At 47.8% G+C, this 22,297-nt stretch overlaps 2 protein-coding genes across 2 annotated transcripts; both read right to left on the bottom strand.

The window, feature by feature from the left end:
- Positions 1-1,695: 1,695 nt before the first annotated feature.
- On the bottom strand, positions 1,696-3,243 carry LOC123122776 (bifunctional epoxide hydrolase 2). Its single transcript, XM_044543118.1, has 4 exons — positions 3,075-3,243; positions 2,770-2,987; positions 2,270-2,667; positions 1,696-2,155 (listed from the first exon to the last, which is right to left on the bottom strand). Exons 1-4 carry the CDS (start codon positions 3,145-3,147, stop codon positions 1,909-1,911), a joined length of 936 nt encoding a protein of 311 aa, XP_044399053.1. The 5' UTR covers positions 3,148-3,243; the 3' UTR covers positions 1,696-1,908.
- Positions 3,244-6,822: 3,579 nt separating this feature from the next.
- LOC123122767 (lanC-like protein GCL2) lies at positions 6,823-9,152 on the bottom strand. The gene is made up of 6 exons (XM_044543109.1): positions 8,830-9,152; positions 8,563-8,741; positions 8,339-8,450; positions 8,084-8,200; positions 7,662-7,976; positions 6,823-7,392 (listed from the first exon to the last, which is right to left on the bottom strand). The coding sequence occupies exons 1-6, from the start codon at positions 9,112-9,114 to the stop codon at positions 7,054-7,056; spliced, it is 1,347 nt and encodes a 448-aa protein (XP_044399044.1). The 5' UTR covers positions 9,115-9,152; the 3' UTR covers positions 6,823-7,053.
- Positions 9,153-22,297: the final 13,145 nt, after the last annotated feature.

Below are 22,297 nucleotides of genomic sequence, written 5' to 3'. Positions count from 1 at the left end.
TTTCATTGAGTGGTCTCTATGACCTTTTATTTGACATTTGGCTTCCAAAACTGAAGATCCAGTTTTAAGGTAGTATCTTATCTTTTCATCCTCCCCGCCCCCCAAAATAAAACTTATCTTTTCATTGAGTGGTTTCTATGAGCTTGTATTCGACCTTCCAAAAATGAACTAGTATTACCGTGATTTCAATGAAGAGCCGATAGAGCAATGTTAGAGAAGAAATCGGGGTGGATATAGTTTGTTAAATGCTTGGTTGTATGTACCCTTTTGTAGCTCGTTACATTTATTACTGGATACTGGCTCTCTCCTTCTCCTTCCTCCCCGCCGCCGCCGGCAGCCGTCGTCGGGCTTGCCCGCGAGGCGGTAGGCGGCGGCGGGGGCTTCCCCGCGCACCTGCCTCGACCTCTGGAGAGCCCGCCCCCCACCCCGCATCGGGCGCCGCCGCCCGTTCCCTGGTGGCCGCCGAGGCCGGCCCGCTGCGGCGGCTGCCGCCGGCGTTGTCGCCCTGCGTCTGTCGCCGGGGACGGCTCTGCCCATCAGATCCGGTCGCCTTGCTCGATCTGGCGGCTGGTGGGCCGCAGTTTGCCGGATCCGCCAGATCTGGCCGGCGTGGCCTTGCCTCGTCCTGCCCGGCTTGGATGATCGCGGTGTGGTGCTCCCTGGTGGCGGTGGTGTGGGTTGTTCTCCATGTTTCGACAGGATGTGTGCGGTGGGTGGATGCCGGGGCGGCGGCCTCGGGCGGTGTGGACGGCGTTGCCTCTTCGGCGGGCGACGGTCGTGGGTGCTGGTGGTCCGCGACTTTGGCCGTGCGGGCGGCGAGGTCTCGGTGGACGTCTACTACAGTGGGCCGGGGTGCCCCGTCACCCGGCGTGCCTGCTGAGATGAAGTCCAACGCTTTCTCCGGCTGCGTGCGCTCCCCTGGCCAGTCTTTGGCTGGGTGGATGGGATGGGGGCGGGACCGGGGGAAACCCTTGGCCGTCGGCGGAGGCCACGACAATGGCGGCGTCTTTGCTGGGCGTCGGTCCCCTTCTTGGAGGCCTTGTCGAGGTCCTTTCCCGTCTTTCACCGTGATCTTCCTTTGGGCGAAAGCTCTAGTTCCCCTTGCAGGCGACGGCGTCGTACCCTCGTCGCGCTCCTTCTTGAAGGCGTCGCCTGGGGTCCTCGGAAGCATGGTGGGCGCTTTGCGATGCGTGTGAGGTGTTTGGCGGCGGCATTGTGTGCAGCGTTTCACCTATTATCCGCCGGTCTTCGTCCTGTGGTAGCGCTCCTTCTGCTTGGAGATGGACTAGCGTAGATGGTGGTCGTCGTTTGGCGCCTTGATGGCGTCGATGGCGGAGGATCCTACCAAGGTTGGCACCTCAATCTGCTCTGAAGATGGACTAGTGGAAGATGGCGGCGACGACACGTGTGAGTGCGTCAGACCGGATTGTGCCCCGAACCCGGTATGTGGCTCGGTCGGGGCCTCCGGGTTTAGATGTTAGGCTTAGGTGAGAGGTCTGGGTATTTGGTCCAGCTTGCACCCCCTTCATCATATGGATAGGAGTAGTGGCAGATGTTGCCAAGATGGTGGATTCAGACATATTGTTGTACTACTTTGTAAGGTCCTCGAGAATAATCAATAAAATGGTCGTATGCATCTCCCAGATGCAGAGGCCGGGGGTCATCCTCCTTTTCTAAAAAAAAAATCTTTTTGAGTTAATGAAAAGAGTACGTTGTAGAAATATAATGTTTCTTAACCGATGAGCTACCGGATTCAAAAACTGAAAAACCAGATGGACACGATTACATTACACTATCCATTTTTAACGACCAAGAAAATTCAGAGCGACATGGTTCAAGCAGAGCAATGGCGCCGGAAGCTTTATTCGTTGGCCCGGAGCTCACTCTCGTCCGTTGATGGATTACAGATCAGGGATGGTCCTTGAGGAAGCCGAGGAGGAGGTCGTTGATCTGGTCCGGGAACTGCTCCTGCACGAAGTGACACCCCTCCGGGATGTAGGTGATCTTGAGGTCCGGCGCGAAGGTGTTCATGACGCCGCTCCTCATGGCGGTCTCGAAACCAGGGAACTTGAAGCAGTAGTCCTTCTCCCCCATCACCATGAACACCGGGACCTTGAACTTGGGGTCCACGTGCTTCGTCATCCTGTGCAGAGACCTGCGATCATGGAAGCAGTCGAGTTCGTCAATCTGTTTCTTCTTCGTTGTAATATAATCGTGCCATGGGCGATGGGCCATGGCTGAGGACACAAAGAACCTCCGGTTAACCTACCTGTATGGTATCTGGAGAGGGTAGCGGAAGCCGGACTTCTCGAAGAGCGCGGCGTAGGCGTCGAGGTCCTCCTCGGTGAACCACGGCGGCAGGGGCGTGGAGAGGTCGGCGAGGTCCATGATCTCCTGCCCTTCCTCCGCGATCGGGACGTCGCTGCGGGAGAAGAGGATGTAGATGGTGCGCACCACGCGGCGGACGTCGTGCCGGCCGAAGTCGGCCTCCGCCCTGTCGGGCTCGCGCCACCGCAGGATGTAGAACCCCTCCGGCATGGTGTCGAAGTTGAAGGGCCCCGGGCTGAAGGGGATGCCCATGCACATGACGCCGCGGGTGCGGTCCGGGTGCTTCAGCGCGAAGTCGTACGCCGGCATGGCGCCGTAGTCCTTGCCCACCAGGAACACCTGGAGGCAGGAGCACATGCACAAGATGGTCATGTCATGCCACGGAGCGAGCATGGCGGGCTACGTCAGCTGTTCGCTGCAGTGGATGCCGTGACTACGTACCTTCTGGATGGAGAGGGCGTCGAGGATGGCGAGCACGTCGGCGACGAGGTCCTCCCAGGTGGCCTCCACGTCCTCCGGCGGCTGGTCGGAGAGCCCGTAGCCGCGGCTGTCGGGCGCGATGGCGCGGTACCCGGCGGCGGCCACGGCCAGCATCTGGTGGCGCCACGTATACCATATCTCCGGGAAGCCGTGCAAGAACACCACCGTCCCAAGCTCATCTGCAAGCAACACAAAGCACAGAACCATCAAGCTCAAGCTCAACTCGCGATGCCGATGTCAAAAAGAAGGGGGAAACAAGCCCTCACCTTTGCCTACTTGAGCAAGGTGGAGGTTGAGCCCACGGACGAGGAGGTGGGTGTGCTCTATCTGCTGCGCCATTGCTGCTTGCCTCCGGAGCTCTAGTGCGTGATGCTTCACTTTATATAGCCAGGAGGAGGAATTGATTCCCAAAATGAAAGGATAGTGAGAAATCTTTTGGTAGTGGGGAATGATTCGAGATGGCTCCCCACTCTCTTTGTCGTCTCTTTGATGGTGCCGTTTTGGCTTGATGCACTCTTGGTGTTTCTGCAGGCCGAGCTATAGACAAACACAGAGCTCCCTGGAATCCAAGAAATAGCTCAGCGCAGATACCCTGAAATCCTACAATGATTTATGTTTTCCTGTGGATAACAATCAGCACTGCACCAGGGCCTTGCAAGGCCATTTCAAGCATCTGCTCAGATCTGTTTAACCTCTCAACTCACCCGGAACAGCATTCAGTTAAAACTCTGCACCGCGGTAATTGTTTGTTTGTTTGTGCTGTTTACCTGAACAAAGACAGTTACGGAGTGAGTGACTCGTGGCTCCTGCGCTTCATAAAATAGTCCAGGTCTGAACCACGAGGGCTTTAGTTAAGGCCTTACCAGATGTCAGGCCGGCCTATGCTACTAATAATGTTTGCAACCATCGGCTGTTGATATGTTTGTCAACTGTTCTTGGATTGCAAATGCCTCATCGGCGAGCATGTTAGCGATGCTACCTTTATTTATCATTTTAACAAAAGAAATGGCGCCAAATTTTCATTCAGATCAAATACAGAGCACAGCATGAATTGCATACCCTTGATAAGTTTCATTTTGGATCGAATGAAAAACCAGACAACGGCTATTCCTGTTACCCGGGTGAGAGCTCTGAAAATACCCTCACTATAAGAACTCAGAGCCGGATGAGCAAACTTGCGGGCTTCACTATTGTACTCCTAGAAAATAGAAATATTGGTACATGGAAGAGTTCATGTGGGCAATAGTAGAGGGAAAGTTCGCCATCAACGGCCTGATTTCCCATCTCACATCCAGTGAAGTGATGCTTGTTACACCAGCAGCAGCCCCTGCTGAGGTTGAGCGAACCTGACAAGAAGGTGATCTGCTGCAAATGAAGGAGACTTGCAATCTTGGCCCCAAGGAGTAGAGTCGAAGATTCTGCCGGGAGTGGAGAGAGCGTGAGAGCAAAGAAGGCATGTGTTTTTATGTTGTACTCCCTCTGTCCCATAATGTAAGATGTTTTTTGACTCTAGTGTAGTGTCAAAAAAATGTCTTACATTATGGAACGGAGGGAGTACTATATAATGCTGCAAGGGACCAACATCCGTTGGCTGGACGCACGAGCATCCAACCAACAAATGAATTATTTGTGGAGGCCTTGTTTCAAAAAATTATTTGTGGAGGAATGCTCATGCTGTGGGATGATCAGCTCTTGTGGATATTTCTTGCATTACTGCCTCAACTTTCTGTATTTTGGCCATGGTATATGTCAAAGGCTCCGAGATCAACTTCTAGATCACTTCGGTATATGGCCCTACTTCATGGAGGAGGATTTGTGGCTCTTGGGTACCACGCACCCCTATATGAATATAGCACTAAAAAATATATCAGAAAATTTCAAAAAATTCTGAAATTTGGAATGTCAAACCTGGGTGCCCATTGTACACCTGTGTTCAGTTTTTCAGGGGGAATGAATGCACGTGGTAATCTCGGTAAAAAAGTTTAAAAAATCCTATGTATAGGAAAAAAAATTGGATGGATCATATGTCGGACCGTATTTCCTTCCCCGCATATACCACGGGCACCCACTCCCCACAAAATTGAATACAGGTGTACAACGGGCACCCAGGTTTGATATCCCAAAATTTCAGATTTTCTTTTTGAAATTTTGTGATATTATTTTTAATGCTATGCTCATATAGGGGTGTGTGGCACCTGAGAGGTGCAATGCATTTTCCCCCTACTTCATCCACTCTCAAATACCTTCTTTGCCGAGCTCATTGCTCAAAAGCCATCGCATAGCGTTCTGTGGTTCACCTTGGAAGATTTCAACCAAATTTATCGAGCCCATGACAAAAATAAGAGGAATGTCAATATAAGATGCATCAACAGTTTCCGAGTCACTCTCTTGCGTATGCCGTTGGGCCGCGTCGGATGAGAACTTTCAAATTCGAGAATTTTAGGGCTTCCCTTCCGGGTTTCAATGAGGTAGTTTCTAACATCTGGAGTGAGCAGTCTGATCATTCTGAACCATACCAAGCCCTTCACCACAAATTTAATAAAACCGACACTCACCTCTTTGATGGAGCCGGAGGTTGTTCTCTAACGCCAAAATTCAGCACCATGTTGTCCTTCGGATCATCCTACACCTTGACATAGCGCAAGAACAACGATCTCAGTCGCATGCTGAATTTCACCTTCATGCAACGCTCAAAAGGAGGGTCACTTGTTTAGCGGTGCTTGAGAGAGCACACAAAAAAAGGTGCGAGCCTCTCCAATCTTAAGGAGGGTGAAGCAAAGACCATGTTTTTCCATCTTCGGGTCAACGCAAGACGTAGAAAGAACCATGTCCACTAGATCAAGCAAACCATGGTTGGGCCACGAAGCATGACCACAAAGAGGGCATCATTCATGCACACTTCTCCAGTGTAATGAGCAAAGGTGGCACTAGGGACAATGATTTCAATTCGGACGAGCTTGACTTGGATCCCCAAGATTTGTCCTCTATTGGGGAACCTATCTCCGAGGAGGAGGTTCGAGAGGCCATAAACCAATGTCAGGTGACAATGCACCCGGACCAGACGGGTTCACCGGTCTCTTCTTCAAGAAGTGTTGGGGCATCATCAAGGATGATGTCATGAAAGTAATACCCCTGTTCGTCAACCTCCACACTTCCAATCTTCATTGGCTCAACTCCAGGAATGTTGCCCTCCTCCCGAAGGAGGGTGCTGAGAAAAGCACCGACTACCGCCTCATCAGCCTTACCCACATGGTGACCAAAATTATTGCAAAAATTCTCGCCATCAGGCTTACCCGTCATATGCGCACCTTAGTCTCCCACGCCGAAAGTGCTTTCATCAAGACGAGAAGCATCCACGATAAGTTCGCGTATGTGAGGAACCTCAGGCGCCGACTCCATAAGTGTAAGACCCCCACCCTACTTTTGAAAGTCGACATCCGAAAGGCTCTTGACTCGGTGAGATGGGAGTTCCTCCTTGATCTACTTTAGCGTAGGGGATTCCCGAGCATCTTTCGTGGTTGGGTCGCCACACTGCTATGCACCTTCTCCTCCTGTTACAGCTGAATGGTATTGCCGACAACCCTATCGCCCATGGGTGTGGTCTTCGACAGGGCGACCCGTTGTCCCCTCTACTCTTCGTTATTTCCATTGACCCCCTCGAAAAAAGCCAAACAAACACACAGTCAGCAGTCAGATATGAATCCCAAAGTACATGTGCAATAGTTTCAAGGTTAGAGGTGTTTTCCAACTACATCAGAAATAATGAAATGTGGATGGTCAAGGTTGAGACAAGTACGTTAGAAATAATGAAATGTGGAGAGCCAAGGTTGAGAACATACAAATGTTCATGATCATGGATCAAAAGGAGCACTTCCTCGTTGTTAAAAGAAAAGACTACATCTTAAAGTTTAAGCAAGGAAAGGCCACATCCACATTTCATCCCAAAGGAATCGCCCTGGCTGCTGGCCATGGTATCATTTGCATCCCAAAGTACTCATTTCATTCAATAGGCACTATTCAACACAAAGATGAGCATTATTACCAGAACCCCCTCACAAACATATTTTACAAAGGTCCAAGTTTGCAGAGTCAGAAACACTAAAATTTACATCAACCGCACTAAGGTACATTTTACAGGGTAGATAAGAACACAAGTACTCCCTCCGTCCCAAAATGTAAGATCATTTTTGACATAGACTGTTTGGACTGACGGATCGCTGGGCCTACACACATTGATGCTGGAACTCAAAGTTCATAGGTGGGGAACCTTGATTCTGAGGGGTTAACCATGTCTAAAAGGAGATATGCCATCCCAGCCTTTCCTTCAAACAATGAAAACGGACGGTCACCACCATGCATGGCCTCCTCAGCAATCAATCGATCAGCATTTTCAAGCAGAAAGCAAGCAAAAGCCTTAGCCCGGTAGAGGTACTCAACATTGCCGGTTAGCCTATAAAGTGAGAGGAATACATAGGCATTCCCGCTTATACCGTGGCATATTCCAACTCGCTTGAGAAGACCACGGTTCCAGACAACTTCAGCAGCCTCTGCAGCGGACTGCTTGAAGTGGTCATCTTGGAAGACCTGAAACACAAACGGTTAGCTCATCACTGTGATCAAAGGGAAAGTTTAGTTAATGGAACACTATTGCTTGGCTGCTCATCAGTCATAGCTACAACTTGTGCCAAAGCCTAATTGGTCGTCAGTAAAAACTCCTGCTGAGGCCTGAACAAACTTGCCTATGTGGAGATGCATGCACAACTTCCCAGATGGGTATGAATATGTGCTGTGAATAAGATGTATACTGGCTCATAAAGATCCTATAGAAAAACTACATACAGATGCAGCAATACCTGATATGCCTTAGCGAGTGTAAGAGCAACACCAGGGGCACCATGGCACCAATGCACCAGGCGATCAGATTCACTGTCTTCACTCGAGGGATAGTTTCCACTAGGAAACCGGTTACTGATCATGTACCGCAGAGTATTCTTCACGTCATCCTGCTCATCCAGCTTCAATTCAGTGTGCATGAGAACATGCATGATTCCAGCAAGTCCATGGGCAGCACCCCAGTACTTCTTCCCATGCCACTCATACATCAGCGGGCAGCTCCCCTTGTTCGACAGCTTCCTTCCCTCCATAATTATGTCCTTTGCCACAGAACTCTGCCTCATTGCAGCGGTTTTGCATGATTAGATAAGTTGTACCTTTTACATTGTTCTACAGAAACAAATAATGTGAAAAGAGGAACAGAATCACAGTGTTAACATACAATGTGTTCGGCAGGAATTGTCTTGTCACTGAGATGCTCATTCAGGAACAAACAAGCCCACAAATAACCCGCCCTTCCATACAGCAGCTCATTTGGAACTTTCTCTGTGATAATTATCTACAAGATCACAAATGTAAGACAACTCTGTCTACAACATAAGGTATACCATCCGTGGCTCTACAACCATGTAGCAAAATAGCACAGAATTTAACATACAGACTCAAGAACCGAAATTATGCTTAATAGAAGCTTCACCTCATCAAACGAGCTCAGAAAGTTGGTCTCCATCAACTGATCATTGCAATGCTTTGCAATCACTGCTCCGAGAGCGCAGACGCCGGCCCTCCCACATATGAAAGTCAAGAACCTGCGCCTTGCAACCAGGCGATCATTTCACATGAATTAACAACGACCAGAACAATCTATCTAACCAAACAAAACTACAAAACTGAAACAATGAGAAGGAGTCGCCATTGTACGGCAGGCCAAGTGACGCGGCATCGCAGGCTTGGACGATGTCGCTAGCGAGGTTGAGATCACGGCGGTCGCCGGTGACCTGGAAGGACTTGAACAGCAGGAGCGCCGTCCCGAGCGCGCCCGTGTAGAGCGTGTAGTCCGTCACCTGGCCCCCCGTCCTAGTCCATGTCTCTTGCACGACCTGCAGGACACAAACAATCAGTCGAGCACCTCGCGCGCGCGCCCCGAAATGGAACCACAACACAAGAAATGAAGCAAAGATGGCGTGCCTTGTCTTTGAGCCGGAGGGCGGCGCGGAGGAGCCGGTCGGAGAACCTGGGGTAGGGGAGCGAGAGCAGGCCGCGGAGCCCGGCGGCGGGAGGGTCGCCGCTGTCGGGTGCCTCGGCGACGAAGTCGGGGAGGTCGTTGGGGAAGAAGCGGTCGGCCATGGCTGCTGCCGCGCCGTGAGCGCGTCGGCGCTTCGTGGCGTGGCGGGAGGAGGAAGAAGACTCGCCGTGCGGGGGCTGCCGAGCGTGGTGGAGGCCTTCCACCTTCTCGTCATCGCCATTTCCCATATTTTTCTGCCGGGTTCCTCCTCGGCGACGCTGGCACGTATGTGGGTGAGCTTGGACACGTGGAGTACCGGCCGTCTTTAGGGCATGGAGCTGCTCACCGCTTCAATGTTTTTTTTAGAAAAGAGGGGCTTGCCCGACCTTAAAATGAGACCCTCACGAATCCAACAAGTCTGCCAAACGGCCACGGCAAAACAACAAAGCGAAAGTACAGGAATACAGGGATACAAGCCCGGAGGCAAATACATAGTGGCGTAGCGCTAGTAAAGGCGGGTAAACTGTGCTAGCTCTTAAGGTAGTTAAGGGCGACATGTAGAGGTATGTCATTGATGTCCCTATGTGGAGCGTCGAAGCTTAGTGCATCTTGCCCGTACCCTTTTGACGAGCTCCTCCACGAGTCCTTTGTCCCGTTGCTTTGCCAGTAGCTTTCACGGCTGCAAGAAAGACATCATTTTGTATAGTATATCAGCGAGATGCCTGATAAATACTCCCTCTATTAATGCTTTGTTTCTCGTGGTCCAAAGAGAGCAAGCAAGAGCCCCAAACCCTAGCCATGTAATCCTCCTATCCCTCCCGGTAGTGGCTGATGCAAGCCGGTAAAAATCTGGGAACCCACTTGGGTTCCAAGAAGAGCCCGTCAGCGAACGTACGGCATTCCACATAAATCGAGCCGTGATGCATTGAAATAAAATATGATCCCGATCTTCGCATTCCCCGCACCAGATGCATTTGCCATCTCCGGGGCCATGTCGTTTTTGCACCTGATCCCTACTCGTGATTCTATTGTGGGCGGCTTGCCATCAGAAGATCTTGATTTTGGACGGAAAGCGTGCTCCCCACAGCCCATACAAGTCGCATGGAGTCGTGGAGTTGGATATCTCCTTATACAGCGACCCTGTTGAAAATTGTCCTGGCGGCTCCAATCGCCATACGACCTCATCCCTATCAGGACTAAGGTGGTACCCTCTCAGTTTAGTGCAAAGGTCTTCTCATTCGCTGTTTTCCGAGTCCCCTAAGGGTCTCCGGAACCGAGGTGACCATTGCCCCTGCCGCCAAAGATCAGCCACCTTGGCACTATGATTCTCGGCGATCGCAAATAGTGCTGGGAAGCTGTCCCGAAGTCTACCATCCTCACACCAAATGTCCAGCCAGAAGCACGTGGCCTTGCCATTATGCACGATAAACCTAGTCCCTAATCGAAGAAGAGGCTGGACTTTCTTGACGTCCCTCGCAAATTGTGACAATTTAGCGTTCCTCCTGAACTCCACCCCTCCCTCGGCTAAATATTTTTGCTTGAAGATGTCTAACCATAAGCCGCCCTGGCCGGTTAGAATTTTCCATGGCCACTTAGTCATGAGGCACCAGTTCATAATTTTGGTATTCATTACCCCTAAACCACCCCTCTCCTTTGGTTCGCATATATTCTCCCAACTGACCATGTGGTACTTTTGTTTTCTGTTTTCTTTCGCCCAAAAAAAAACGAGATCTCACCTTATTTAATTTCGCATGAATCCCGTCCTGAAGGAGATAGAAGCCCATAGTGAACATTGGGATATTTGTTAGGCAATCGTTTATGAGGACCAGACGCCCACCGGATGCTAATAGCTTTCCCTGCCAAGGCTCCACCCTTGTGGCTTCTTTGTCCACTACAGGTTGTAGTTCCCCCATGGTTAGAGCTCTCGCTGATATGGCATACCCAGGTATTTCATCAGGATGGATCCCAACTCGCAATTCATCATGTGCACAGAGGGAAGTTGCGACTCCAGGCCACCACCCGTGACAATCGCCTCACTCTTCTCGAAATTGATATTTAGTACTGACATCTCCTCGAAGCACATCAAGAGGAATTTGAGATTGACTATCTCACGTTCCGAGTTTTTGATGAATATTAGTGTGTGATGTCTACTACACAACCTTCTTCTTATAGACGTTGTTGGGCCTCCAAGTGCAGAGGTTTGTAGGACAATAGCAAATTTCCCTCAAGTGGATGACCTAAGGTTTATCAATCCGTGGGAGGCGTAGGATGAAGATGGTCTCTCTCAAGCAACCCTGCAACTAAATAACAAAGAGTCTCTTGTGTCCCCAACACACCCAATACAATGGTAAATTGTATAGGTGCACTAGTTCGGCGAAGAGATGGTGATACAAGTGCAATATGGATGGTAGATATAGGTTTTTGTAATCTGAAAATATAAAAACAGCAAGGTAAGTAATGATAAAAGTGAGCGCAAACGGTATTGCAATGGTAAGAAACAAGGCCTAAGGTTCATACTTTCACTAGTGCAAGTTCTCTCAACAATAAAAACATAATTGGATCATATAAATATCCCTCAACATGCAACAAAGAGTCACTCCAAAGCCACTAATAGCGGAGAGCAAACGAAAAGATTATGGTAGGGTACGAAACCACCTCAAAGTTATCCTTTCTGTTCTATCCATTCAAGAGTCCGTAGTAAAATAACATGAAGCTATTCTTTCCGTTCAATCTATCATAGAGTTCATACTAGAATAACACCTTAAGACACAAATCAACCAAAACCCTAATGTCGCCTAGATACTCCATTGTCACCTCAAGTATCCGTGGGCATGATTATACGATATGCATCACACAATCTCAGATTCATCTATTCAACCAACACAAAGTACTTCAAAGAGTGCCTCAAAGTTTCTACCGGAGAGTCAAGACGAAAACGTGTGCCAACCCCTATGCATAGGTTCATGGGCAGAACCCGCAAGTTGATCACCAAAACATACATCAAGTGGATCACGTGATATCCCATTGTCACCACAGATAAGCACAGCAAGACATACATCAAGTGTTCTCAAATCCTTAAAGACTCAATCCGACAAGATAACTACAAAGGGAAAACTCAATCCATTACAAGAGAGTAGAGGGGGAGAAACATCATAAGATCCAACTATAATAGCAAAGCTCGCGATACATCAAGATCGTGCCATAGAGAGAACACATGAGAGAGAGAGAGATCAAACACATAGCTACTGGTACATACCCTCAGCCCCGAGGGTGAACTACTCCCTCCTCGTCATGGAGAGCGCCAGGATGATGAAGATGGCCACCGGTGAGGGATCCCCCCTCCGGCAGGGTGTCGGAACGGGCTCCCGAGAGGTTTTTGGTGGCTATAGAGGCTTGCGGCGGCGGAACTCCCAATCTATTGTTCGCTTCGATGTTTTTAGGGTATATGGGAATATATAGGCGAAAGAAGTCGGTGGAGGGAGCCTCGAGGGGCCCATGAGGGTGGAGGGCGCGCCCAGGGGGTGGGTGGGTGGGCGTGCCCCCCTATCTCGTGGCCTCCTCGACGCTTCCCTGGCTTGCACTCCAAGTTCCCGGGATTGCTTCTGTTCCAAAAATTTCCACCGCCACGAGATAGGGGGGGCCCCTATCCGCGAGTTCCCTCGGGAGCTTCTTGACTTGCACTCCAAGCTCTCCGGATCATGTTCGTTCCAAAAATCACGCTGCCGAAGGTTTCATTCCGTTTGGACTCCGTTTGATATTCCTTTTCTCCGAAACACTGAAATAGGCAAGAAAACAACAATATGGGCTGGGCCTCCGGTTAATAGGTTAGTCCCAAAAATGATATAAAAGTGCTTAGTAAAGCCCATAAACATCCAAAACAGGTAATATAATAGCATGGAACAATCAAAAATTATAGATACGTTGGAGACGTATCAGCGTGTCATCCGCATATTGAAGATGCAAGATCCCCCCCAGGAATAATACGAGATGCCACCCGGAAATATGACCTGCCGCCTTGGCACGGTCAAGAATGGAAGCAAGGGCGTCAACTAAGATGTTGAATAGGAGCGGGGAGATCGGGTCACCCTGCCTCACTCCATGTTTATTCCTAAAGAATGGGCCTATCTCCCCATTAATATTTACCGCCGTTTGGCCCCCTTGTACCAGATGCGCATCCAACTAGTCCATAATGGATCAAACCCCTTTGCTCTAAGCACCTCTTCTAAAAAATCCCATCGCACCCTATCGTATGCTTTCTCAAAGTCAATCTTAAGGATAAATACCTCTTCTTTGGTTGACTTTATCTCGTGTAGGACCTCATGAAGCACCACAATGCCACCTAGAATGCTTCTCCCGCGTATGAAGGTTGTTTGGTTTCGGTCAATAATTTTGTTAGCAACCGTTGCCAGACGAGTCGCAAACCCCTTTCGATTAGACGGAAGCTCACGTTAATAAGGGTAAACGATCGGTACTGGCGGATATTGTCCACACCCTGGACCTTTGGCAGAAGCGCTGTGACACTCCAAAAATTTTCATTTGGTTTTCAGCAAATTCTTTGTTTGATTTGAAGGAGGCTTTTCAAAATCTTTTAAAAAGACTCTTCTTCTCAAATATTTTCTCTTATGTCAAAATTTTATTTTTGGTCATCCTCAACCTTGATGTTTGGCTTCGAAGGCTTTTTCATTGGTGTGACTCATCACAAATTATTTTTGAAAAATTTTCATTTAAAAAGAAATACTATGGGTTTTGGTTCATTCACTTTTATTCCAAACCATCCTCTTCCACCATGCCTCATGTTAAAATTTTCTTCCAAAACCCCTCCCTCCACTTTGTGTCAAGTCAAGTAACCAATCCTAGCAAGTTCAACCCATTTTGGATTTTTATTCCATTTATTTTATCCCCAAAACTATTTCTGTCTTTTATTTTGGACCTAGGTGATTTACAAAGGAAGTATCTGATTCCCTTTGAGTTTTGATCTCAAACCAACTCCTCTGACTAGTCCTTAGCACCCCCAACCTAGATCCACCAAGATCCACTCTTCCACAGTTCAAATTTTTCAAGTTTCACTCACTGCAAGTTTGGACCAGATTCATCATTTTTGGTGAAATTCATATTTTTCCTCTTCCAAAAATTCTGGGAAAAATCAAGCAGCCCCCAGGTGCATTGAGAGGCCACCCCACCAAAGATCAGCTCCAGATAAGTCTCCCACATGCCAAAAACATTTCATCGAGCACCTGGCCTGCACTGTTGCTGTACATGTTCAGAGTTCAGTGTTTCAGTTCGGCCGTCAGTGTCGTTTTCTTTAGAGACTCGGCGTCGATCTCACCAGTGCACGCGTTGGCGCCTTGCGCACTGCTCCTCCTCCTTATCCAGAGCGCCACACGTTCTCTTGGACGGGCGTAGGTGTTGGTGGCGGCGTGCCTTGTCGATGCCGGCAACTTCTATGGTGGCAGAGACACCCGTGGCGGCCAGCGGGAGCCAGCACCAGCCTTCAGCGCCGTCCAGCACCGCCCAAACCACCCGAGGCCTCCATGTGGCTGTCTGCTCCTCTGCGTGCACCGCAGCACCGTCGCCGTGGCCTGGCGAGCACAGGGCACGCTCTCTGCCGCCGACGGGCCCGCGAAGCGCCATTCCATCGAAACCACAGAGCAGGCCAAATCCAGCCGAGGTTAGCGTTTGAGCGTAACCAGTGCATCCTCTCGTTGATGCCCAGCCACCTAAACCAACCGTCCGGCCACTGCCTTGCTGTAATCACCACCGGAGCTTATCCCGTTCTCGGAACCGCCTCGGGCCGGCTATAAATAGCCACCCCGAGCTCGCCTTTGACCAGCACCACTCCCTCCACCTCGCCAGAGCTACGCTCGACCCCTAGGAGGACCCCGAGGAGGTCTTCTCCCCCATCTCCGGCCGCCCCGATCCGCCTCGGGCTCTGGCCCGATCCACTCAGGTGAGGCCATCCCCGCCTCCCAAACCGCGTCAGCAGCTCTCTGGTACACCCAGTACTCTAACCCGAGCCTCAATCCAACCTTTGCAGCCCTCCCCGACGAGATCCACCAACACCCGAACCACCACCACCCGTTGACTAAAACCTCTCTCACAAGCAACATGATCAAACCCAGAACTCATTGAGTGTTAATCACATAGTGATGTGAACTAGATTATTGACTCTAGTAAACTCTTTGGATATTGGTTACATGGCGATGTGACCTATGAGTGTTAATCACATGGCGATGTGAACTAGATTTTTGACTCTAGTGCAAGTGGGAGACTGTTGGAAATATGCCCTAGAGGCAATAATAAATAAGTTATTATTATATTTCTTTGTTCATGATAATAGTCTTTTATTCATGCTATAACTGTATTATCCGGAAATCGTAATACACGTGTGAATACATAGACCACAATATGTCCCTAGTGAGCCTCTAGTAGACTAGCTCGTTGTGATCAACAGATAGTCATGGTTTCCTGGCTATGGACATTGGATGTCGTTGATAACGGGATCACATCATTAGGAGAATGATGTGATGGACAAGACCCAATCCTAAGCATAGCACAAAGATCGTGTAGTTCGTTTGCTAGAGCTTTGCCAATGTCAAGTATCTCTTCCTTTGACCATGAGAGCGTGTAACTCCTGGATACCGTAGGAGTGCTTTGGGTGTATCAAACGTCACAACGTAACTGGGTGACTATAAAGGTGCACTACAGGTATCTCCGAAAGTATCTATTGTTTTATGCGGATCGAGACTGGGATTTGTCACTCCGTGTAAACGGAGAGGTATCTCTGGGCCCACTCGGTAGGACATCATCATAATGTGCACAATGTGACCAAGGGGTTGATCACGGGATGATGTGTTACGGAACGAGTAAAGAGACTTGCCGGTAACGAGATTGAACAAGGTATCGGTATACTGACGATCGAATCTCGGGCAAGTAAAATACCGCTAGACAAAGGGAATTGTATACGGGATCGATTGAGTCCTTGACATCGTGGTTCATCCGATGAGATCATCGTGGAACATGTGGGAGCCAACATGGGTATCCAGATCCCGCTGTTGGTTATTGGCCGGAGAACGTCTCGGTCATGTCTGCATGTCTCCCGAACCCGTAGGGTCTACACACTTAAGGTTCGATGACGCTAGGGTTATAAAGGAAGCTTGTATGTGGTTACCGAATGTTGTTCGGAGTCCCGGATGAGATCCCGGACGTCACGAGGAGTTCCGGAATGGTCCGGAGGTAAAGATTTATATATAGGAAGTCCTATTTCGGCCATCGGGACAAGTTTCGGGGTCATCGGTATTGTACCGGGACCACCGGAAGGGTCCCGGGGGCCCACCGGGTGGGGCCACCTGCCCCGGTGGGCCACATGGGCTGTAGGGGGTGCGCCTTGGCCTACATGGGCCAAGGGCACCAGCCCCAAGAGGCCCATGCGCCTAGGGAACCCTAGAGGGAAGAGTCCTCAAGGGGGAAGGCACCTCCGAGGTGCCTTGGGGAGGATGGACTCCTCCCCCCCTCTTGGCCGCACCCCTTTCTTGGAGGAAGGGGCAAGGCTGCGCCTCCCCCCTCTCCCCTGCCCCTATATATAGTGGAGGGGAGGGAGGGCATCCATACCTGAGCCCTTGGCGCCTCCCTCCCTCCCGTGACACCTCCTCCTCTCCCGTAGGTGCTTGGCGAAGCCCTGCAGGATTGCCACGCTCCTCCATCACCACCACGCCGTTGTGCTGCTGCTGGATGGAGTCTTCCTCAACCTCTCCCTCTCTCCTTGCTGGATCAAGGCGTGGGAGACATCGTCGAGCTGTACGTGTGTTGAACACGGAGGTGCCGTCCGTTCGGCACTAGGATCATCGGTGATCTGAATCACGACGAGTACGACTCCATCAACCCCGTTCACTTGAACGCTTCCTCTTAGCGATCTACAAGGGTATGTAGATGCACTCTCTTTCTACTCGTTGCTGGTCTCTCCATAGATAGATCTTGGTGTTACGTAGGAAAATTTTTGAATTTCTACTACGTTCCCCAACAGTGGCATCATGAGCTAGGTCTATTGCGTAGATTCTTTGCACGAGTAGAACACAAAGTAGTTGTGGGCGTTGATGTTGTTCAATATGCTTACCGTTACTAGTCCAATCTTGTTTCGACGGTATTGTGGGATGAAGCGGCCCGGACCGACCTTACACGTACTCTTACGTGAGACAGGTTCCACCGATTGACATGCACTTGGTGCATAAGGTGGCTAGCGGGTGCCAGTCTCTCCCACTTTAGTCGGAACGGATTCGATGAAAAGGGTCCTTATGAAGGGTAAATAGCAATTGGCATATCACGTTGTGGTATTGCGTAGGTAAGAAACGTTCTTGCTAGAAACCCAAAGCAGCCACGTAAAACATGCAAACAACAATTAGAGGACGTCTAACTTGTTTTTGCAGGGTATGCTATGTGATGTGATATGGCCAAGAAGAATGCGATGAATGATATGTGATGTATGAGATTGATCATGTTCTTGTAATAGGATTCACGACTTGCATGTCGATGAGTATGACAACCGGCAGGAGCCATAGGAGTTGTCTTAATTTATTGTATGACCTGCGTGTCATTAAAGAACGCCATGTAAACTACTTTACTTTATTGCTAAACGCGTTAGTCATAGAAGTAGAAGTAGTCATTGGCGTGACAACTTCATGAAGACACGATGATGGAGATCATGATGATGGAGATCATGGTGTCAAGCCGGTGACAAGATGATCATGGAGCCCCGAAGATGGAGATCAATGGAGCTATATGATATTGGCCATATCATGTCACAACTATATAATTGCATGTGATGTTTATTATGATTATGCATCTTGTTTACTTAGGACGACGGTAGTAAATAAGATGATCCCTTACAAAATTTCAAGAAGTGTTCTCCCCTAACTGTGCACCGTTGCTACAGTTCGTCGCTTCTAAGCACCACGTGATGATCGGGTGTGATGGATTCTTACGTTCACATACAACGGGTGTAAGACAGTTTTACACAGCGAAAACACTTAGGGTTAACTTGACGAGCCTAGCATGTGCAGACATGGCCTCGGAACACGGAGACCGAAAGGTCGAGCATGAGTCGTATGGTAGATACGATCAACATGAAGATGTTCACCGATGATGACTAGTCCGTCTCACGTGATGATCGGACACGACCTAGTTGACTCGGATCATGTGATCACTTAGATGACCAGAGGGATGTCTATCTAAGTGGGAGTTCATAAGATGAACTTAATTATCCTGAACATAGTCAAAAGGATTTTGCAAATCATGTCGTAGCTCGCGCTTTAATTCCACTGTTTAGATATGTTCCTAGAGAAAATATAGTTGAAAGTTGAAAGTAGCGATTATGCGGACAGTAGATAGCTTATGTCCTTAATGCACTGCTCAGTGTGTTGAACCTCGAACGTTGTCTGTGGATGTTGCGAACATCTGACATACACGTTTTGATAACTACGTGATAGTTCAGTTAAACGGTTTAGAATTGAGGCACCAAAGATGTTTTTGAAACATCGCGAAACATATGAGATGTTTTGAAGGCTGAAATTGGGATTTCAGGCTCGTGCCCATGTCAAGAGGTATAAGACCTCCGACGATTTTCTTAGCCTGCAAACTAAGGGAGAAAAGCTCAATCGTTGAGCTTGTGCTCATATTGTCTGAGTGCAACAATCACTTGAATCGAGTGGGAGTTGATCTTCCAGATGAGATAGTGATGTTTCCCCAAAGTCATTGCCACCAAGCTGCTAGAGCTTCGTGATGAACTATAACATATCAAGGATAGAGATGATGATCCTTGAGGTATTCGCGTTGTTTGACATCGCGAAAGTAGAAATCAAGAAGGAGCATCAATTGTTGATGGTTGATGAAACCACTAGTTTCAAGAAGGGCAAGGGAAAGAAGGGATACTTCATGAAACGGCAAATCAGCTGCTGCACCAATGAAGAAACCCGAGGTTGAACCCAAACCCGAGACTAAGTGCTTCTGTAATAAGGGGAACAACCACTGGAGCAGGATTACCCTAGATACTTGGTAGATGAGAAGGCTGGCAAGGTCGATAGAAGTATATTGGATATACATTATGTTAATGTGTACTTTACTAGTACTCCTAGTAGCACCAGGGTATTAGATACCGGTTCGGTTGCTAAGTGTTAGTAACTCGAAATAAAAGCTACGGAATGAAACGGAGACTAGCTAAAGGTGAGCTGACGATATGTGTTGGAAGTGTTTCCAAGTTTGATGTGATCTAACATCGCACGCTCCCTCTACCATCAAGATTAGTATTAAACCTGAATAAGTGCTCTTGCACCTAAAGGAATGGTTTATTAAATCTCGATCGTAGTGATACACATTTTCATGCCAAAAGATATAAGATAGTAATGATAGTACCACTTACTTGTGGCACTGCCATGTAAGTCATAATGGTATAAAACGCATGAAGAAGCTCCATGTTGATGGATCTTTGGACTCACTCGTTTTTGAAAAGTTTGAGACATGCAAACCATGTCTATTGGTGTATATGCATGAAGAAACTCCATGCAAATGGACCGTTTGGACTCACTTGATTTTGAATCACTTGAGATATGCAAATCATACCGCATGGGCAAGATGACTGAAAAGCCTCGTTTTCAGTAAGATGGAACAAGATAGCAACTTGTTGGAAGTAACACATTTTGATGTGTCCAGTCCAATGAGTGCTGAGGCATGCAGTGAATATCGTTATGTTCTTACTTCACAGATGATTCGAGTAGATGTTGAGAATATTTACCTGATGAAACACAAGTCTGAATTATTGAATGGTTCAAGTAATTTCAGAGTGAAGTAGCAGATCATTGTGACAAGAGGATAAAATGTCTATGATATGATCATAGAGATGAATATCTGAGTTACGAGTTTTGGCACACAATTAAGACATTGTGGAAATTGTTTCACAATTAATACCGCCTGGAACACCATAATGTGATGGTGTGTCCGAACATCATAGTTGCACCCTATTGGATATGATGTGTACCATGATGTCTCTCATTGAATTACCACTATTGTTCATGGGTTAGGCATTAGAGACAACCGCACTCACTTTAATAGGGTACCACGTAATTCCGTTGAGATGACACCATATGAACTATGGTTTAGAGAAACCTATGCTGTCATTTCTTAAAGGTTTGGGGCTGCGACGCTTATGTGAAAAAGTTTCAGGATTGATAAGCTCAAACCCAAAGCGGATAAAATGCATCTTCATAGGACACCCAAAACAGTTGGGTATACCTCCTAATTCAGATCCGAAAGCAATATGGATTGTTTCTTGAATCGGGTCCTTTCTCGAGGAAAAGTTTGTCTTGGAAAGTTGAGTGGGAGGATGGTGGAGACTTGATGAGGTTACTGAACCGTCACTTCAACTAGTGTGTAGCAGGGCACATGAAGTTGTTCCTATGGCACCTACACCAATTGAAGTAGAAGCTTATGATATTGATCATGAGACTTCGGATCAAGTCACTCCCAAACCTCGTGGGATGACAAGGATGCGTACTACTTCAGAGTGGTACAATAATCATGTCTTGAAGGTCATGTTGCTAGACAACAATGAACCTACGAGCTATGGAGAAGCGATGGTGGGCCCAGATTTCGACAAATGGTTAGAAGCCATGAAATCCGAGATAGTATCCATATATAAGAACAAAGCATGGACTTTGATGGACTTGCCCGATGATCGGCAAGCCATTGAAATAAATGGATCTTTAAGAAGAAGATGGACGTGGACGGTAATGTCACCGTCTATGAAGCTCGACTTGTGGCGAAGAGTTTTTCACAAGTTCAAGGAGTTGACTACGATGAGATTTTCTCATCCGTAGCGATGCTTAAGTCCGTCGGAATCATGTTAGCATTAGCTGCATTTATGAAATCTGGCAGATGGATGTCAAAACGAGTTTCCTTACCAGTCGTAAGGAAAGGTTGTATGCGATACAATCAGAAAGGTTTTGTCGATCCTAAGGATGCTAAAAGGTATGCTGGCTCCAGCGATCCTTCTAAGGACTGGAGTAAGCATCTCGGAGTTGGAATGTACACTTTGATGAGATGATCAAAGATTTTGGGTTTGTACAAAGTTTATGAGAAACTTGTATTTCCAAAGAAGTGAGTGGGAGCACTATAGAATTTCTGATGAGTATATGTTGTTGACATATTGTTGATCAGAAATGACGTAGATTTTCTAGAAAGCATATAGGGTTATTTGAAAGGTGTTTTTCAATAGAAAATCTGGATTAAGCTACTTGAACATTGAGCATCAAGATCTACAAGGATAGATCAAAATGCTTAATAATACTTTCAAATGAGCACATACCTTGACATGATCTTGAAGGTGTTCAAGATGGATCAGTCAAAGAAGAAGTTCTTGCCTGAGTTGTAAGGTACGAAGTTAAGACTTAAAGCTCGACCTCGGCAGAAAAGAGAGAAAGGACGAAGGTCGTCCCCTATGATTAAGACATAGGCTCTACAGTATGCTATGCTGTGTACCGCACCTAAAGTGTGCCTTGCCATGAGTCAGTCAAGGGGTACAAGAGTGATCCAAGAATGGATCACAGTACAGCGGTCAAAGTTATCCTTAGTAACTAGTGGACTAAGGAATTTTCTCGGTTATGGAGGTGATAAAGAGTTCGACGTAAAGAGTTACGACGATGCAAGCTTAACACCTATCCGGATAGCTCTGAGTAGAGATACCAGATACGTATAATGGAGCAACAATTAGAATAGCTCCAAGTAGAACAGTTATTTGGAATAGCTCCAAATAGAGCGTGGTAGCTGCATCTAGGAGATGACATAAAGATTTGTAAAGCACACACGGATATGAAAGGTTCAGACCCGTTGACTAAAACCTCTCTCACAAGCAACATGATCAAACCCAGAACTCATTGAGTGTTAATCACATAGTGATGTGAACTAGATTATTGACTCTAGTAAACTCTTTGGATATTGGTTACATGGCGATGTGACCTGTGAGTGTTAATCACATGGCGATGTGAACTAGATTTTTGACTCTAGTGCAAGTGGGAGACTGTTGGAAATATGCCCTAGAGGCAATAATAAATAAGTTATTATTATATTTCTTTGTTCATGATAATAGTCTTTTATTCATGCTATAACTGTATTATCCGGAAATCGTAATACACGTGTGAATACATAGACCACAATATGTCCCTAGTGAGCCTCTAGTAGACTAGCTCGTTGTGATCAACAGATAGTCATGGTTTCCTGGCTATGGACATTGGATGTCGTTGATAACGGGATCACATCATTAGGAGAATGATGTGATGGACAAGACCCAATCCTAAGCATAGCACAAAGATCGTGTAGTTCGTTTGCTAGAGCTTTGCCAATGTCAAGTATCTCTTCCTTTGACCATGAGAGCGTGTAACTCCTGGATAC

Source organism: Triticum aestivum, chromosome 1B (assembly GCF_018294505.1).
Source record: "Triticum aestivum cultivar Chinese Spring chromosome 1B, IWGSC CS RefSeq v2.1, whole genome shotgun sequence".
Taxonomy (NCBI): domain Eukaryota; kingdom Viridiplantae; phylum Streptophyta; class Magnoliopsida; order Poales; family Poaceae; genus Triticum; species Triticum aestivum.
Note: the sequence above shows the minus strand (reverse complement) of the source record. Positions and strands in the feature narration are given on the sequence as shown.

What these genes read in the sequence shown, in the direction of transcription:
- LOC123122767 (XM_044543109.1), bottom strand. Translation starts at nt 9,114, where the DNA reads ATGGGAAATGGCGATGACGAGAAGGTGGAAGGCCTCCACCACGCTCGG. An exon ending in CAATTCCTGCCGAACACATT is followed by an intron (nt 7,977 to 8,083) that starts GTATGTTAACAC and finishes GCAATGAGGCAG; the next exon opens with AGTTCTGTGGCAAAGGACAT. An exon ending in CACTCGCTAAGGCATATCAG is followed by an intron (nt 7,393 to 7,661) that starts GTATTGCTGCAT and finishes TTTGTGTTTCAG; the next exon opens with GTCTTCCAAGATGACCACTT.
- LOC123122776 (XM_044543118.1), bottom strand. Translation starts at nt 3,147, where the DNA reads ATGGCGCAGCAGATAGAGCACACCCACCTCCTCGTCCGTGGGCTCAAC. An exon ending in CCTTGCTCAAGTAGGCAAAG is followed by an intron (nt 2,988 to 3,074) that starts GTGAGGGCTTGT and finishes TGTTGCTTGCAG; the next exon opens with ATGAGCTTGGGACGGTGGTG. An exon ending in CCTCTCCAGATACCATACAG is followed by an intron (nt 2,156 to 2,269) that starts GTAGGTTAACCG and finishes CCATGATCGCAG; the next exon opens with GTCTCTGCACAGGATGACGA.